General features: G+C 51.1%; 9 protein-coding genes across 9 annotated transcripts; 5 read left to right on the forward strand and 4 right to left on the reverse strand.

Annotated features, from left to right (window-relative positions):
- The first annotated feature begins 26 nt into the window (after positions 1 to 26).
- Positions 27 to 2,083, forward strand: AUEXF2481DRAFT_105456 (uncharacterized protein). Its single transcript, XM_013491597.1, has 2 exons — positions 27 to 146; positions 295 to 2,083. The coding sequence occupies exons 1-2, from the start codon at positions 57 to 59 to the stop codon at positions 1,702 to 1,704; spliced, it is 1,500 nt and encodes a 499-aa protein (XP_013347051.1). The 5' UTR covers positions 27 to 56; the 3' UTR covers positions 1,705 to 2,083.
- AUEXF2481DRAFT_2276 (uncharacterized protein) lies at positions 1,942 to 2,936 on the reverse strand (the record flags this gene model as incomplete). The annotated part of the gene is made up of 2 exons (XM_013491179.1): positions 1,942 to 2,868; positions 2,922 to 2,936. The coding sequence occupies 2 exons, from the start codon at positions 2,934 to 2,936 to the stop codon at positions 1,942 to 1,944; spliced, it is 942 nt and encodes a 313-aa protein (XP_013346633.1).
- AUEXF2481DRAFT_478850 (uncharacterized protein) lies at positions 2,876 to 4,733 on the forward strand. The gene is made up of 2 exons (XM_013491598.1): positions 2,876 to 3,302; positions 3,362 to 4,733. Exons 1-2 carry the CDS (start codon positions 3,209 to 3,211, stop codon positions 4,534 to 4,536), a joined length of 1,269 nt encoding a protein of 422 aa, XP_013347052.1. The 5' UTR covers positions 2,876 to 3,208; the 3' UTR covers positions 4,537 to 4,733.
- Positions 4,734 to 5,262: 529 nt separating this feature from the next.
- On the reverse strand, positions 5,263 to 7,149 carry AUEXF2481DRAFT_2278 (uncharacterized protein; the record flags this gene model as incomplete). The annotated part of the gene is made up of 3 exons (XM_013491180.1): positions 5,263 to 6,637; positions 6,692 to 7,085; positions 7,140 to 7,149. 3 exons carry the CDS (start codon positions 7,147 to 7,149, stop codon positions 5,263 to 5,265), a joined length of 1,779 nt encoding a protein of 592 aa, XP_013346634.1.
- Positions 7,150 to 7,949: 800 nt separating this feature from the next.
- AUEXF2481DRAFT_77300 (uncharacterized protein) lies at positions 7,950 to 9,154 on the reverse strand (the record flags this gene model as incomplete). The annotated part of the gene is made up of 3 exons (XM_013491512.1): positions 7,950 to 8,193; positions 8,274 to 8,838; positions 8,922 to 9,154. 3 exons carry the CDS (start codon positions 9,152 to 9,154, stop codon positions 8,098 to 8,100), a joined length of 894 nt encoding a protein of 297 aa, XP_013346966.1. The 3' UTR covers positions 7,950 to 8,097.
- Positions 9,155 to 9,552: 398 nt separating this feature from the next.
- AUEXF2481DRAFT_36827 (uncharacterized protein) lies at positions 9,553 to 10,402 on the forward strand. Its single transcript, XM_013491382.1, has one exon. The coding sequence runs from the start codon at positions 9,751 to 9,753 to the stop codon at positions 10,078 to 10,080; it is 330 nt and encodes a 109-aa protein (XP_013346836.1). The 5' UTR covers positions 9,553 to 9,750; the 3' UTR covers positions 10,081 to 10,402.
- A 975-nt stretch (positions 10,403 to 11,377) lies between these two features.
- On the forward strand, positions 11,378 to 12,999 carry AUEXF2481DRAFT_2281 (uncharacterized protein; the record flags this gene model as incomplete). Its single annotated transcript, XM_013491181.1, has 3 exons — positions 11,378 to 11,703; positions 11,767 to 11,894; positions 11,942 to 12,999. 3 exons carry the CDS (start codon positions 11,378 to 11,380, stop codon positions 12,997 to 12,999), a joined length of 1,512 nt encoding a protein of 503 aa, XP_013346635.1.
- Positions 13,000 to 13,034: 35 nt separating this feature from the next.
- AUEXF2481DRAFT_479023 (uncharacterized protein) lies at positions 13,035 to 13,878 on the reverse strand. Its single transcript, XM_013491599.1, has one exon. The coding sequence runs from the start codon at positions 13,695 to 13,697 to the stop codon at positions 13,071 to 13,073; it is 627 nt and encodes a 208-aa protein (XP_013347053.1). The 5' UTR covers positions 13,698 to 13,878; the 3' UTR covers positions 13,035 to 13,070.
- Positions 13,879 to 14,748: 870 nt separating this feature from the next.
- On the forward strand, positions 14,749 to 16,342 carry AUEXF2481DRAFT_26706 (uncharacterized protein; the record flags this gene model as incomplete). The annotated part of the gene is made up of 2 exons (XM_013491275.1): positions 14,749 to 14,926; positions 14,979 to 16,342. 2 exons carry the CDS (start codon positions 14,749 to 14,751, stop codon positions 16,340 to 16,342), a joined length of 1,542 nt encoding a protein of 513 aa, XP_013346729.1.
- Between the last annotated feature and the right edge of the window lie 665 nt (positions 16,343 to 17,007).

The following is a 17,007-nucleotide window of genomic DNA, read 5'->3' on the forward strand; positions in this document are numbered from 1 at the left end:
TCACTATACCACCGACTACCTTTCTTACGGCCTCAATCACACACACATATACCATTATGCTCTTAGAAGACCTGCGCAATACACGAGAGGATCTAGAGCGTCTCGAGCAGGCCATAGCCGAGCGCTCTCTCGAAGATCCCAAACACGTAAGTGATCCTTTCCCGCTTCCGCAATTCACTTCAATTGCGCTCCTGGCCATCAGTCGCCCTGCTGCTCTTGACCAGAAGTAAGCTCCGAACATATTGGAGTGAGGAGCAGCCATCTTGTATTACGTGTTAACGAGAATTGTCGCAGATCCGGGACCGCCTAGCAAGAGATCACCAAATTTCAGCTTTCCTCGATCGCATAAAGTCGCAATCAAATCGCGCAGTCGACCTCTACAAAGACAATGATGGCAGCCGCCTACGCGAGATCCAGTCTATTTCCACCGGCGACACATTCGACGAGTTCTACAAGCAACTAAACGGCATCAAAGACTTTCACAAGCGCTACCCGAACGAGCCTGTCGAGAACCTTGAGCGCGCATACAAGCGCAGGGCCGTCGGCGAAGATGTCCCTATCGCGTCTGAGATTGACACCATGTTCACTGGAGAGGAAGCCTTTGGTCGCTACTTCGACATGAATGCTTTGCATGAGGACTACATCAACTTGCCTGGTTCGAAGAGACGCATCACATACCTGCAATACCTGGACACGTTTGACGAGTTTGAGGGTATGCCCAGGCCGGACAAGCTGAAAGACCAATACTTCCAGTACCTCGGAAATCTGGCGACATATCTCGAGAGCTTCATGCGCCGGATCAAGCCTCTGGAGGATCTGGACAGACTGTTCATCGGCTTTGACGAGGACTTTTTGAAGGCATGGGAGAAAGACGAGATCTCAGGCTGGCAGCTCAACACGAAATCAACAGCGGATGGGCCAGCAACAGAAGGCACAGGCGAAGGAATGTGGTGCGCAGATTGTGAAAAAGAGTTCAAGAACGACAATGTCTACAAGGCGCATTTGTCAGGAAAGAAGCACATCAAGAATGCAGAAGCAAGAAAACAACGCACAGCAGACGGAGAAGCATCGTCGAACGGCAGCAGCAATGCGACATCAGTACACCGTCTGAAGGAGAAGGCTGTGGCCGAACGCGAACACCGTATTCGCAAACTCGCCTCCGCAATGCAGACAGAGCGCTCCGACACACGCGCCAACGTCGAACGCAAGCAAGGCATGACAGACAAGGAACGCCAGCAAGAACTCGCCGCTCTCTATGTCGAGACCCAGGACCTCCAGAACGCCGATCCAGCTGCGGAAAACGAGGAGGAAGACGAAGAGTCCAAGGTGTATAACCCGCTCAAATTGCCCCTCGGCTGGGACGACAAGCCCATCCCCTTCTGGCTCTACAAGCTCCACGGCCTTGGTGTGGAGTTCCCTTGCGAAATCTGTGGAAACTACGTCTACATGGGCAGAAGAGCATTTGACAAGCATTTCGGAGAAGCAAGACATTTGTACGGATTGAAGAGATTGGGCATCACCAACTCAAGCATGTTTAGAGATGTGACGGGTATTCAAGAGGCGACCGACTTGTGGGGCAAACTGCAGACGGACAGGAAGCAAGAGTCAACAGCGACCGATCAAGTTGTGCAGATGGAAGACGGAGAAGGCAATGTTATGCCCGAGAAGGTCTACTATGATTTGCAAAAGCAGGGCTTGCTGTAAGGATGTTGAGAGGGTCGGTGGTTTCTAGTAAAGAAAAGAATTGGACATGGCGATGATGAAGACCAAGGAATGGAGAGTCGGACAATCATCAAGGAGACAGAGATCTCTATTCAGCCCTCCTGCACACACGAACAATAAAGGGACCAGAGTTTCTGACCAATGAGCGCGAGAGATGACATTAGACATGCATTAAGGGCCATGGCATCTGGATTCTGTTTCCGAGTCTCCACTCGGCCTTCAAGTGCTTCTCAGCACGTCCGCAGCTTCCTCGGTCTCGCCCAACTCTCTGTATATGACCAAGAAGTCCAATAGTTGTTTTCCTCCCACACTAGTAGCACCTTGTGCCTGTTTGACAGCCGTTCTTAGATCCAGTAATAACGTATTCCGGACTCGCAAGATGCGGGATTGTTGTGCTATGACAAAAGGATGATGCAGCACCTTTTGTGTCTGATTGTTGAGCAGGAGGTATGCTTGTGCGTGTTTCCTTAGTCGTGAGAGGATCGTGCTTGTCGCTGCATCTGCGTCGTCGTCGTCTTCCTCTTCGTCTTCCGAAGAGTCCAAATCGTTGGCAGAGGGGTTGTCCGCGGATAGAGAGTTTGCAGGCTCAACCATCAATCTTGCTTCCAAGTCCTCTAGTCTTTGCTCAATGTCAAGCAGACGTCGACCAATCATGACGTCTTTTCGTATCCTCTTCTTTTCCTCTAGCAAGCTTCCCACTTCTTCTGTCCTTTGAGCCACGATATCGCGAACACCGCCTACTTCCCTTCCAAAGCCTAGTACACCCACTCTCACCTCTTCAATCTTTTCCTCTCCACCTTTCAACTTCAGGCCCAAGGACAGAAATTCCTCATAATTCGCATTCACGAGATCCAGCAGTTCTTTGCTGAGAAGTTGAGAGCGTTGACGCAGATCTGAGCGCAAGTCCTCGAGGGTTTGGTGTCTGTTGTGGAGGGTGGAGAGGTATGATTCGGGTGTAAAGTCTGGAGTCAGGAAGTCGCTGCGGGGGAGCGCTGCTGGGAAGGGTAGGGGTGTTTTGTCTTCATCTTCCGAGTCGGAGTAGGTCGTGTAGTCGTTGTAGGGTCGTCGCTCTAGAGGGTTCGATTTTGGGGATGGTGGGGAGGTGAGGGGAGAGGCTGTCGCTGTTGTTGCAGTCGACTCTGGGAGCTGGAGGTTGTGGTCAGTCTTGTAGTAAATGGTAAATGTGTGGAGAGACATACGTAGAAGCGACTCATGACTGCGAGAAAGGAGTGGATACGCGACAGCGAGGTGTATGGTGATTGTCGCAAACAATGTAACAGTATGGACACAAAAGGTCCAGGTATACAGATGGATAAGATAAGATTGGGTTTCCACCATCTCCGCGATATGGATGACCAATAACCGAGGCCCCAGTGACGACATGTTGATCGACTTTGTGCAGATACAGCAGTTGAAAGAGCCTCTTCGTGTCCTTTCTCCGTCTTGTATAGTTGCAAAGATTTGAAGTTGCAACAATAGCAAAAAGATGCCTATACCTGCTCTCCCTCAGCCCGCACACGCAGAGCTCGATTCAATGTTGACGAGGAAGTTTGGCAAGGAAGTTGCCAATTACTTTGCTGGCAAGCATCCGCTCCTTCCGTTCTTGCCTTGGACAAAGGTACTGACAGAGAAATTCCAGGCAATCCGTTGAACCGCTTTGGCTTCCTCCGCAGCGACAATGTCTTTCTCTCTGGGGCTCTCAGACACCCCTCGACCAAGTTCCTTCCTTGCAACAACCTACAGCCATTGACAAAGGACAAGGCCAACCTCGCCTACGTCCAGTACAAGCATGTGCAACCCATCATTGGCGAGGATCCTTATGCCATTCCCGAGGACAAGATGATCGAGACGTTCAACTCAAAGACCTTCATCCCCCAGATGATCTTCCTCGGTCTGGACGAGTCCGTCAAGGAGAACTCATACAGCTACGAAGCAAAGAATGCCGTCCACCAGGGAACCCCCTACTTCGCCATCGACGTCACTCCCAAGGATCCCTTGACCCAACAATGCAACGACCTGATCAAGTCCCTCGAAGACAAGAACCTCACCTTCCAACAAGGCCGCTCTATGGACCTCGTAGCAGGCGATGCAGCAATCTACGCAGAAGCCCGCCAGCTCCTTGACTGGAACATGCGCAACCCCTTCTGCGCACAATGCGGTCACCCTACTCTCAGTGTCAACGGCGGCTTCAAGCGCACCTGCCCACCCACAGACGCAAGCTCCCTCCCTGCCACCGCCCTCTCCACCTCAAACACCCCGGCCTCCTCCATCGACCGCCCCGCCTGCGCAACCAGAAAAGGCGTCTCCAACCTCTCCTTCCCCCGTACCGATCCGACCATCATCGTCGCCGTCGTGAACCACGCAGGCGACAAACTTCTCCTCGGTCGTAGCAAGCGTTTCCCAAAGTACTGGTACTCTACCCTCGCCGGCTTCTGTGAACCCGCAGAGTCAATTGAAGAAGCCACGCGCAGAGAAGTTTGGGAAGAAGCTGGTATCCATCTCGGTCGTGTGATCATTCACTCCACTCAACCATGGCCGTATCCTGCAAACCTCATGATTGGAGCCATCGGCCAGAGTGTTCCTGAAGGCGAAAAGATTGATCTTGGCAATGACCCAGAGTTGGAGGATGCAAAGTGGTTCACCTTTGACGAGGTAAGGACGGCATTGAGAGTTGGCACTAGTGGATTGGACGAGGGCCCGAAGCCAGAGTACAAGGAGGGTGATTTGAGATTGCCGCCAGAGACTGCTATCGCCCATCAGCTTATTAGTGCTGTTGTGGAAAAGGGCTTTGTGGCTGCTGCTCCCAAGATTTAAGATGGGGTTCATCTTAGACGTCTATATTCTTGGAAGAATTGGAAAGATGTAGATTGGATATATCGAGAATCGCCAACTACAAATATACTTTGGTGACATGCAAAAGCCAAAAAGTGAAACTCAGAATACAAGTCATGTCTACACGGCTGTTCTCGACTCTCACGAAAGCCTCGCGCAATACTCGTAGATTCTCAAATCCCGTCGTTACCACTAGACAAACTACTACAATGTCGGGTCATCCAGATCTACGGACATTTTCGCCGGCTGTCACAAAAGACAAGAGTAGCCTTATATACATTCTCAACATTCTGATTCTAGGGGATGGGATTGTAATTTTTCAACTCTACATATTTTGGGGCAAGGGTGTGTGTATGTGGGTGGTGGGGGTTATTCAATGCTGCGGATACTTGTGTGGGGGATTTTCTTGTTGTTATTGTCCTCCTTCTTTTCTCTTGATGGTGTGGCTCGTTGTGGGTATTTAGTCAGCGTTCTTGTTGTCCTTCTCGTTTCCGTGGTCCTTTTTTGGGGTGATTGGTTTAGGGGGGGGGGTTTTGTTGTTGTTTTTTCCCTTCTTTTTCTGGTGATCTTCTTGAGGGGTGGTTGTTGTGATCCCTCGCATAGTAGTGTATGCTGTGCTCTCCTTTTGTCTTGCTTGTGTTGTGGCTAGAGCGATTGAGTGCTGCGATCAAGCAAAGATGTATTCTGGCCAGGTATGTGCATGTATTTTCAAGCAATGTTCTCCGAATCAAGTGTCTCGAGCTCTTGGACGATGGTCTTTTGTCTAGAGTCAGTCTGAGCAACTCTCTTGCCGGACAGCTGGATCTGGACTTTGATGTCTTCAGCAATTCTCCATAGCTGCTTTCCCTGTTGGTTCAGATCATCGCGCTTCTTGTCGTACTCACTGAGTTTCTCCTGCATCTCTTTGATCTTGTTGCGGATGCCAGTGTACGCGTTGCCTTTGGAGGTGATCTCCTTGTCGAGTGGCTCACGTTCGATTTTAAGAGTAGCACTTTCATCTCGAAGGGACTTTCTCTTTTGGATGGCGGCGAGCTTTGCCATCTTGCTTGCGAGTCGCGCTTGATCCGCTGCGATCTCCTCTTCTAGTCTAGCTCTCTGAGATTCAGGATCCTCGATGACGGGTGTTGTTGCAGTGGGCTGTCTCGATGTAGGCTCAGAGGGCTGCACAACTTCGATGGCGGGTACAGGATTGGCTTCAGCTGAGTATGGGAGCTGTTGTTCTGTTGCAATGGACTTGCGAGCCGGCTGGACCAGATCCAAGGAAGGTGTAGTGGTAGCTGTAGGTGAGACTGCGATCTGCTGGTCTGGTGTGGTTAACTTTTGTGCCGGTTGGACAGCCTCAGATGCTTCCTCTGGAGGTGCGAATGATGGGCGACTGGTCTTTGACTCCGGGGACTTGTTCTTACGAGTTGCAGAGAATCTGCCTTTGGCACCGCGCATTGAAACTGCTCTAGCTCCGTGCATGTCAAACCCTCCACGGCGTGCAAGAAAGCGGCGATCGACAGGAGGAGCTTCGGAAGCGTGCTCGTTAATCCAGGTGGCCATCTTAGACCACTCATTGTCGAAGGCCTCCGAGAATTTCCTGCCCACCTTGTTTACTTCATTGTCAGGAGGGTTGAAAAAGAAGCAGTTGCTGAACATCAATTTAAAGTCGTCCTGGAACTCTGAGGCGATTTCATACTCTCCTCTGTCGAGCTTGCTTCTGATAGTAGATATGTCCATGGGATGCTGGACTGTCGAATGGTAGTTGGGCACGTCCTCTGATACAGGAATACGAAGGTACACGGTTATCCCGTCGTTCTCTGGCTTCTCAAACTCATCCAGGATGTGTCGGCAGAACTTGAGCTCTGTTGTCTCCTGAGCAGCAGGTACGAATCTGCGCTTAAGTCTGGCCGTAGCATTGCTGGGAGCTAGAGGAGAGAACTTAGGTGCTGAGCGTGGCATCTCCATGGCCGGTGACTGGCGAAATGGAATTGACTCAGCCAGAGCAGTGTCTCTCTTCGGGCACTTCGACATCTGGGTGTGGAAGTAAGCCCTGAACTTCTCGACCTGGAGTTGAGGATCTGTGTCAGGGACACAGAAGCTGAGCCTTGTCGTAATCATGATCTCAATGTCCTACATGAAGTGGTCCACAGACTGATAGAGATCTTCCTCTAACTTTTCTTCAATGGTTCCCAGGTCTGTTGGTTGCGCGGTACCGTTGGCGATTTGTGAATTATTCTTGGCCCAGAAAGGTAGGCCACACGCAGCCTTGTTAGCGTTGTCCAGCTTCTTGCCGAGGAAAGCCTTCTGTTTGGGTGTCATCAAAAGAGCGTCGATGCTTGCGACTGCCTGCGGGGTGGCAGACGTGGTCTGACTGCGCTGGTCTGGCGCGCGAGGTGTAGTCGGTGCAGCAGAGGGCTCCTTGTCTTCTGTCTTGATGCGCTTTGCACCAGAGTAGGATCCTGCCGCCTCTGATTCGCGTGCATCTTCACCACCATGCTTTCTGTTCTGCGCTCTTTTAGTGGCAAATTGGGAGATGAGATCGTCCACTAGATCCATGTCAGTCTTGACCAAGAAAGGATGTCAAGTCTTGAGGATCTTACTATTCGACATCGGTCTCAAGGTGTGAATGGGTACAGAGCTGTTGAAAAGGCTTGAGAGGTTGGTCTGTCTGAGCCGAAAGGTTGAGCAAGTTCGCTTCGACTACTTTGTCAGTGGTGCGATGGAATGACCAGTGAGAGGCATACTGACAGACCAGTTGACAGTCTATCGTGACTTGTAGTGAGAAGATCAGAGCAGCCTTGACTAGAAGGAGAGCATTCTGGTCAGTCACGTGCGATGGTCTGACGTGCAAGCGATACAGTAGCTGCACCTGGAGAAGTGCTTACCTCTTTTGATATGAGTGCTGAGGAAGTGAATTCATTTAATCCAGAAATATTGCGAGCAGATGGTGAGATAGTTGAAGGCTCAGTGAACAGTACCGCGTGGTGCGAAGAGCGTTGGGCTGCGAAAACATTCGCAGCTAGGCGTTCAATGTGCGGTGCTTTCGAGAGACTCGGCCAAGACGCGCGCAGAGGGGAGGCGTCAAGCGACAAGAGTAGTAGTGCAACTGCAAGCTATGTTCTCGATCTGATGGAATATGGAAAAGACATTGAAGTGAGTGACCCTGTGTGCAAAGGCACCTGATGTTCAAACGTGTGCTCAATCAAGCACTATCGCTTCAAGCAACAGTACGATAGTGTGAGGCACAATGGCTTCCAGCTGTGTGCACACAAGCCACATAACTAGAGCGAGGTGCATCAGACACCAGTGAGTACCATGAACAGATCAAGCTGGCCAGGTCATTTTGATGGGTAGGCAGGCCGGGACTACAAGGACAATCATGCTGAGGATGCTATAGACGTCAACGCGAAGGAGGCCGACTAGGGGGGCGAGCCCTGGTCTCCATGGCTGAGCTGGCAGCATCTGGTTATTGAAATGGTGATACAGAAGTAGTACAGAAAGAAGAAGGGCACGTGAGAAGATTGGGTATATGTACAATGCTTTACCTGCCTATGCTTCTTACATGGCAGTTGAGAGGTCCTTTGTGGATATCGAGTCTGGGCCTCTGAGGTCACCGTTCAAGCTGAGACCGGGACCATTTGTTGAAGAGATGACCTGCAGTGTGTTAGATGACGATTCGCAGTATGATGACTCCCCCGATCAGGGAAGAGTGCTGAAGAACAGACATAACTCACCACCTCGTGAATGTCCTTTGAGATTCTGTCGCTCATACCAGCCATGTCCTTCTTGACGTTCTCAATGAAGCTTCTGATATTCCTTGAAAGCTCCTCGGGGGTCATGCCCAACTGTCCGATGGCCATGCGGATGACACCCAGACGTTCTCTGTATTCGCTTGCACCAACCATGTCCTGCACGCTTGCTGCAACATCCTTGACGACAGTTCCAGTCTTTGCGCTAGGCATCAAGCCTTTTGGACCCAGAATTCTTCCCATAGCGGCCTTGTTCATCTTTGCGAGCGAGTCCTGGTGGCACAGACAGCGGTCGAACTCAATGCGACCCTCCTTGACAGCATCGAAAATAGCCTCTTCACCGACCAATGTTGCTCCGGCCTTCTTTGCGGCAGTAGCAGCAGCAGAGTTGGGGTCACAGATGACGGCAATACGCAGATCGGTCTTTACAGGATGCGGGAGGCGGATACGGTTGCGGACCACGGGACCATTCTTGAGAGATTTGAGACGAAGGTGCAGTTCATACTTGGAGGATGTCGGTACGCGACCAACTTCTGTTGCGCGAAGGTATCTACATCTAGTCAGTGTCCGTTCTTGTACTGGTACACACCCAAGACTGAGCAGGTGGGTGTGGTGTAGCAAGGAAGTCCATACCGCATAGCATCAACCAGAGGGAACTGGATGGCGTCTTTCAAGTCATGGTTGATAAAGGTGGTCCTGCTCTTCTTCTTGCGCTGTGATGTGGGCAATTCCTTGCGCTTGTACTTTTGCGCGTTGGCACTCTGAGCAGCACCACGCTGTTGTATCGAGATTGAGGGGACGTAGAGATTTGGTCGTGATAGTGTCGTTCGTGTCAGTTGTGACAGGCAAGTTCTTGTAGAAGCCATAGCGATAGAATGTGATATCAAATGTCTATATCTCGTCGCCTGTAAATTGTTCGGCTTCAGCTTCGAAGTCGGGCATGCCAAGATTTTTGGACGTCGGCGGCTAGTCCCGCTCCGCCGACCAACACCAATTCATCTTCTCTGCAGCCGACGACAACCTCTACAAGAACGAGTTAAACCATAGTCTAGTCAACCGTACTCATGCCTGTGTCTCGTCCGTCACGTCTCTTGTCATGTTCATAGGGAGAGACGATCGACATCACTGCAACAGTCTGGCTTAAACGCGCTCTATATGCGGGTCTCATTGATGGGTGAGCCACAGCCAGTGCTGCTGTTCTCAGTACACGTGAAATGCTATAACACGCAATAGCCTTTATATGAGCTCGCCGGAGAGAACATGGTCCAAAAGTTCGACGTGTTTGAGATTATCCATTCTCCCGTCGGACTGATCTCCATCATGATGATATCATGATAGAGGTGATTTGATTATTCGAAGTCTACTTACAATACTAGGTCAACCTCAGCTGCAGTTCTCTAACGCACCAGTTCGTTACACCACACCCTTTTCGATTCAACACAACTACGGTTTCACTACGATGATGTCCCTTCGCACATCCCTCTTCCGCACAAGCCGTATCGCTTCAACACGTCCTCTGAGCACTACCTCTCGTCTTGCAAAGGACCCCCCTCCTCCTCCAAATATCCCTCCTGGTCGCCAGCAGAAGGGAGACAACGAATCCCCAGCTCACGATGCGCAGTCTTCTGCCTCGACCAAAGGCTCAGATTCTGCGGCAACAAAGAGTGGAGACGACCACCCGGCCAAACAGCCCGACCCTCAGAAGCCTAGTGACAGAAGCACTGGCTTCCAAGAAGTCCATGAAGTCAAGGGTGGAAAGGAGGGCCTAGGAGCTAGGACTGATAGGCAGTAGATGGCTGGGAGGGAACACGACACCGCGAATGAAGAAGGAACACAAGTACGTTGCTGATGACGTCGACAAAGAATACCAAGCGACCACGATGAACTTTACAACCTTGTTCGAAAGGACCTCTGTATCTATATCAAAGACATTGTGTCTATATCATACTAAGCATTGTTCCCATCCATACCCTGAACGCGTCTTTGGCCCCAAACATTATCTGATCATTGTTGAATGACGTCGACGCGTGCTTGTGATCCCAGAACAGCAACCCATGCGACAATGAAGTCAAACCTCAGATCGAGAAGACCACAACACGACATTCCAGAAAAAAGCCGGCTTGAGCCTTGATAATCTTGTCTCACGGTAGCTTTTACCATCTGTTGAGTTAGGTGCATCGAGCTATCGTTCGTACGGCCGTTGCGATGCTCCACCAGCCCCACCCTATAACGATAAGCCAGGGTCGTACCCTTTACCACTGCAAAACATGTTTATCGACCACCATGGCTTACACATCAATCTTCTCCTGCTTGTTGGGACTGAAGGAGACATTTATGTGGAAGCTAGTCCACGATCTATGATCAGATCTTGTGGGGCAGCCCCTCTGCACCAAAAAATCGCAAGTCTTCGTTTATGAGACGCCGGATCTTGGGAAGGTGTATTGGCATCATGACGATGAATACCACACCTTCTTACCCGTGGAACGTTCCAGCTGAATATTGGATTCAAATCACACCAAGCAGTCGCTACATGTCATTCAGTTTGAGCTGGAATTTTTGTAACTTCAGAGGTACTATGTTATGTCTAACCCAAACAGTAGGTTGGTCATGAAAGCAACGCTCGTCCGCGACCCCGCAGATCAAACTGGAGGCTGGATCCAGATCTCTCTCGCACGCGACCATCGCATATTCGCTTGCACGACCATGACTTGGAAGGCAAGAACCGAGCAGGTCAACACGGAGCTGCATAAACAATCAACTGACCGAGTGGTCGTACATGGCCGTAAATCGTAAACTAGGAGGCTCAAGGCGCGATTTAGACTCCAAAGGATCTGCGCGGAATGTGGTAGGGCCGGATAAAGCTGCAGCTCGCTTCCATCGGCCGTGACGTGCCTCAGCATCTGATTGGAGAAAAATGACCACTTCCTCTTTGGAGGATCCGGGTCCAACATCGCTAAGATGTGTTTTGCGAATAGCGCGGTTGAGCTATGTCTATCAGCGGGGTCATGGCGTTCTGTATATCTGTTGACCCAGTGCCACTGCTGAGAAGCCCTTGACTTCTTCCTTCAGCTTTCCAGCAAAATATCATCATGGCGTTGACGGAAGTGCTTCAGGGTCTCGGTACCTCGCAGACGTTACCAACTGTCATTTCTCTTGCGCTGGGAATCGTCGCCGCCTATCTCTACATCGGCCGTTCTTTACCTCACGGAGTTCCACCGCGCGTGAAGGGCGATTGGCCTCTGATCGGTCCCTTGACCTTCTGGACAAAACGATGGGAGTTTTTTCAAGAAGCGGCAAGAGCATCTTTGAACGGTACTTTCTCGTTTACCGTCGGCAAGCATGTGGTCGTTGGAATTACGGGCGATGAGGATAGGAAGGTGTTTATGGAGAGTAAGCAGCTAGATGCCACAGCAGGGTGAGTCATAGACGATTTGCTTCCAGAAGCAAGCAGAATCGCTAAATGATGGGTCTGTATCAGTTATGCTACGTTGTTTGCTGGCGCGCCGACAGTCTCGAAAAGTTATGATCCTGATCAAGAGGAAATTGAGGGCCAGCACTTCTTCAAACGTATCACTGCCATGTTGAAGAAAGAGAACTTTGTCAAAGGTAGGTCTGAGCATCAAACAAGTTGACCAAAGCTTACAATGTGTCAGGACTTGACGCTCTGGTTGCCGACACCAGATCGCGCCTGGACGAGCTTTCAAAAAATCCTACAGGCACAACTGATCCCTTTGAGAGCATTTACGGAATCGTCTATCAACTTACTATGCGGACTGTCGCATGTAACGAGATCGCCAATGATCGTGTGCTACTTGACCAAACTTTGAACATGTTTGAAAAGATTGAGGCTTCATCTTCTCCGGAACTCATCATCTTCCCCTGGTTCCCCTTTCCCGGCAAGCTCAGACGTCTCTGGTACGGTGGCAAGCTTTATATGGTGTTCAAGGGTATCATCGAGGATCGAGCCAAGACTGGACGTAAAGAGGAAGACCCTCTGCAATTCTTGATCGACAAGGGCGACGACGTCAAGGAAATTCTGACGTTCGTGATTGGTGCGCTATACGCTGGACAACTGAACTCCGGCATCAATGCTGCCTGGGTGATCATCTACCTTGCAAACGATCGTTACTGGCTCAGTCAGGTCCGGGAAGAAGTCAAGGCACTAGCTGAAAAGTACGACAGCGACACTTCAAAATCAATGGCCGACAGACTGATGTCTGCTCCACTCGAGGCATGGGAAAACGAGTTACCAACCATTGATCTGTGCCTGAGGGAAAGTATCCGTCTAAATACTCCTGGCTCCATGTTCCGTAAGAACGACAGCAAAAAGCCAGTCAAGATGTCGGATGGTGCAGAAGTTCCGCCAGGAGGCTTCGCAGCCTACCCTGTAGCCGATGTCCATCTCAATCCTGAGGTGTATGCTGACCCCGAGAAGTGGGACCCATCACGTTACCTGCCAGGCAGAGAAGAAGATCGCAAGACTAAATTCGGATACCTTGGATGGGGCGCAGGCAGACATCCATGCCTCGGTATGCGTTTTGCGAAGCTTGAACAGAACATCATTCTCGCCTTCTTCCTCGCCTATTTTGACTTTGAGTTGGTGGACAAGGATGGAAAGCAGGTTGGACATGTGCCGAAAGGCGATATGAACGCCTTTGCCGCGGCCAAACCGAAGAACCGGGTCTTTGTCAAATACAGCGTCCGAGGATAAGCAAGAGGTGAATGTTGGTTCCGTTGCAGTTGGGATACTTGTAACAAAACGTCAAACCCTGTGGCTTTGCATCAATGCATGCCTATACTGAAATACCGATGCCGTGTCACAGTGAAACCTTCATTGCGGTTAAGGCCGCTGCAAATTGGCGAGCGGGGTTGTCTATTAGGACTCGAGCAGGGGCAGTGCAAGTGAACGCCAGGGGAACCACCCGTTAGAAGGAGTATGGAAAGATGAGAAATCGATTGCATCGGAGCCTCAATTTGACAACAAAACGGCATGACGAAGCAGTGGTCATGAACGACTACTTTTGAATTGGTGTTTCTTGACACGAAACGATCGACGCATCTAGGGGATAAATTTGGCAAGATGTACGAGGGGTGACCAAGAGCAGGCCATGGCCTTTGTGATTTGTATGGGGATCCTCTATTCCCCGTACAATGGTTCCGACATCCAGGCTTGGCTGGTCGCTCGACTGTTGCATAAGGGGTTGCACCTGGATGCCAGACCGGTAGAGATTCTGGAAGAACGGCGTGCGTAATCATATCGATGGTTATTGCGAAGCTTGGAAGTACAATATAAGGAGAGAGGCCAGCCGCGCTGTGCCGTACTCGCAGCATTTTCAAGAGGCGCCAATGGCTGCCACGTATTGGCAATAACCACAGCCTCGTCACTGCAAAATTGCGATTCCAATGCATTGAACAGCATGATCGATTACCGTCGATTCATGCGAACCGTGTCATGTGCACCTGTCAAAGAATGTGGGCGAAGTAAGGGGTCGTAATAACAAAAGACTTTGTCGCAGTTACTGTTGCTGTGGCAGGAGTGATCGTTATGTTAGCAGACGTTTCATTCGTTGCAATCGTATCCCACACATCAGGAAAGAATGCAGGATGACACGCATTTTGTGCTTGTGTGAGGCTGCTTTGCTCCCTTTCTGTTGCCGACCGGCCGTTGTAGACCAAGCTTTGAGGCTTGCCGCGAAACCAAAAAGTTGAGACCTGTTGTGACCTCTTCCCTCGTCGTGTCAACAATCACTGGCTCGACTGTTTGACAAGGCTCATTTCCGACATGCAGATCGATATCCCAAGAATACACGATGATCACAGCTGTCTTGGGGTCCCTGATTTGCAGCATGTCGACGCAGGACGCAGAGCACAATCTGCGCTCCCGACACGAGGGTCACGGTGAGCGGCAGGCGACCGAGTGATGTGAGGCGACATGACAACAGCTCACAGCAGCGCGCAATCGATAGGACCAGAGTCAAAGGCAAGGTGTAATAACACGGTTCTTGACGCAGATGCCGCAGAGTGCATCGGGGGTACTGCAAGGTGAAACGCTCTAAATTGTGGCGGCGCGTGTAGGAGCACCGTGCCCCTTTTAGAAACAGCTTCATTTCCTTAAACACCCTCCCCCCTCTGTCTCCCCTGCCCGCCTTGGTCACCTCACTTTCGTCTGTTGTTTCTATTGCTGCTTCAATCTACCGTCACTCTTTTCATCTGGCCTCCATTTGGTCAAAAAACATTCATTATCTACCTGCATCCGCTGCAGCCCAATTCTTGGCACCATCTTCACTCGTTTTCCAGACTCTCTCCCACATTCCTTAGTCGCAGCAGCAAAACAACTCGAGTCGTTCGTGGCTTGCGTTTTCCTCTCCACCTTCACCTGACAATCGACCGGCCTTGCAGTCTGTCTTGTCAAGCTTGATCAACCCTACTTCATCCAATCGATAAAAACATCACCTTCAATATGGTGAAGAACAAGGCCTCCGCGCTGTCTCTGGCAGTCAGCGCTCTGTCGCTTGCCGGCAGTGCCGATGCCTTCTGGCGTCTTCCTTGCCGTGGCCGTACTGGTGTCGGTCGTCTTGATCCCATCATGGACCCTGGAAAGGTCTCTGACCACGTCCACGTTGTTCACGGTGGTAGCAGTATGTATCTGATATTGATGCCGTGCTATCCCAAAGACTAACCTTTCTTCAGACTTTGGCATCGACAACACCCCTCAGGATCTTGTCGACTCTGACTGCACCTCATGTGCCGTTACCCAGGACAAGTCTGCCTACTGGACCCCTCCTCTCTACTTCCTCCACGCCAACGGCACTGCTGAGATGGTCGAGCAGGTCGGCGGCATGCTTGCTTACTACCTCCTCTACACTGATGCTGCCAACCCTAACGGCAAGATCACTGCTTTCCCTGAGGGCTTCCAGATGATCGCCGGTGACAAGCGCCAGCGCAGCTTCGCCTACCCCATCCCTGACAATGACAAGTCCACCTGGACTGCCGACCAGAAGACCCAGAACGCTCTCTCCCAGAAGGCTCTTGGTTTCAACTGCCTTAACTACGCTGCCAACCCCGAGGCATCTCTCTACCGTCACTTCTTGCCCGACAAGGAGTACCTCGATGCCAACTGCCTTGATGGCATTCGTCTCGAGCTCATGTTCCCTTCATGCTGGAACGGCAAGGATGTCGACTCTGACGACCACAAGTCGCACGTCGCCTTCCCCGATCTTGTCATGAGCGGTTCCTGCCCCGAGGGCTTCGGCACTAAGCTCCCCTCGCTCTTCTTTGAGACCATCTGGAACACGTACGCCTTCAAGGGTGTCGACGGTCAATTCGTCCTCTCTCAGGGTGACCCTACCGGCTACGGATACCACGGTGACTTCCAGATGGGTTGGGACAGCTCCGAGTTCCTCCAGTCTGCTGTTGATACCTGCACCAACGCCTCTGGTCAGATCGAGGACTGCCCTCTCTTCAACATCCAGACCGAGGCTCAGGAGCAGCAGTGCTCTTTCAAGGAGGTCAGTGCCCTCATGGGTGAGAACCCCCTTGTCTGCGACAGCGGTCTTCCTCTCGATGTACCAATTCAGTCCGGTCCTTCGTACGCCACCAACTACCCCGTCGTCCTTCCTGGTGACAAGACTCAGGGTGGTGCTGCCTCATCGACCAAGACCTCTGCTCAGATCACCTCGTCTGCTTCTGCCTCCGCTGTCGTCCCCACTCTGAGCTACACTCCTGGAACATCTTCCATCACCGACAAGTACGGTGGCGGTATTCTGCTCGCCAACACTGCCTCTTCATACGTCCAGACTGAGTCCGCCTCCGCCGTCCAGAGCGAGTCTACCTCAACCGTCACTGCCGCTGCCTCGCTCTCCGAGGCCGTGACCGATGCCGATGGCAACATCATCGCCACCTCCTGGTACACCACTGGTAACCAGGTCATGGAGATGATGATCGAGCAGGTCGACGTCACTGTCACCGCCACCGCTGTTGAGACTGCCAACGCCCACGCTCGCCGTCACATCGGCAAGGAGCACCGTCGTGTCCGCGGTCACCCCCGTCGCTAAGCATCTTGCACGTTGATCAACCAGTCTTTGGTACATGCAGGCTTGATTCTTTTGGACGTAGCAAAAATCCCTTTTTTATACCTTTTGATGACCCCCTCTACCTTTTTGTGTTTTATACTGCATTTGGAGAGTTTGCGACCAAGTTATATCCCTTTTTTGTTTCGCTGGATCTCTTTCTCATCCATCAGCATCCTTTATTCACCAAACCCTTTTTTTCGTTGTCTGTTCTTGTTTTGCTCGATATACAAATGCTGCAGTTTTTATCACTCAGGCCTCGGTTTATGATCACACGATCGCGCGCTCCTCACCATCCATGAAAGACTACTATCATTGCGGGCAGGTTCCTGTAGTTTTGTATAAAAGAAACTTCTTTACCATTTATTCGCGAGATCTCTGCCTAGATTGTGATGTGACCTGAAACTGATGTTTTGTGATGTGGCTTTGCGCTTTTCGTCGCACCGTTACCTTCTAATTTTTTTCCGTGTCGAGTCCGTGGAGATGTATTACATTCGACTCGATACTCGTCGTTGTCTTCACATGTTATGTCTCTTTGCGATGTGCATGTCTCAATGTCCTGTCTTTGTGTCCGTAAATGATACGGCCGGTCAGCACGGACTCAAGTCACCTCGAAGCGACAACATCATGCATGATGTTTCTCATCCTCT

This window comes from Aureobasidium subglaciale (genome assembly GCF_000721755.1).
Source record: "Aureobasidium subglaciale EXF-2481 unplaced genomic scaffold scaffold_3, whole genome shotgun sequence".
Lineage (NCBI taxonomy): Eukaryota > Fungi > Ascomycota > Dothideomycetes > Dothideales > Saccotheciaceae > Aureobasidium > Aureobasidium subglaciale.

What these genes read in the sequence shown, in the direction of transcription:
- AUEXF2481DRAFT_105456 (XM_013491597.1), top strand. Translation starts at nt 57, where the DNA reads ATGCTCTTAGAAGACCTGCGCAATACACGAGAGGATCTAGAGCGTCTC. An exon ending in CTCTCGAAGATCCCAAACAC is followed by an intron (nt 147 to 294) that starts GTAAGTGATCCT and finishes GAATTGTCGCAG; the next exon opens with ATCCGGGACCGCCTAGCAAG.
- AUEXF2481DRAFT_478850 (XM_013491598.1), top strand. Translation starts at nt 3,209, where the DNA reads ATGCCTATACCTGCTCTCCCTCAGCCCGCACACGCAGAGCTCGATTCA. An exon ending in AGTTGCCAATTACTTTGCTG is followed by an intron (nt 3,303 to 3,361) that starts GCAAGCATCCGC and finishes GAGAAATTCCAG; the next exon opens with GCAATCCGTTGAACCGCTTT.
- AUEXF2481DRAFT_36827 (XM_013491382.1), top strand. Translation starts at nt 9,751, where the DNA reads ATGTCCCTTCGCACATCCCTCTTCCGCACAAGCCGTATCGCTTCAACA.
- AUEXF2481DRAFT_479023 (XM_013491599.1), bottom strand. Translation starts at nt 13,697, where the DNA reads ATGCATTGGAATCGCAATTTTGCAGTGACGAGGCTGTGGTTATTGCCA.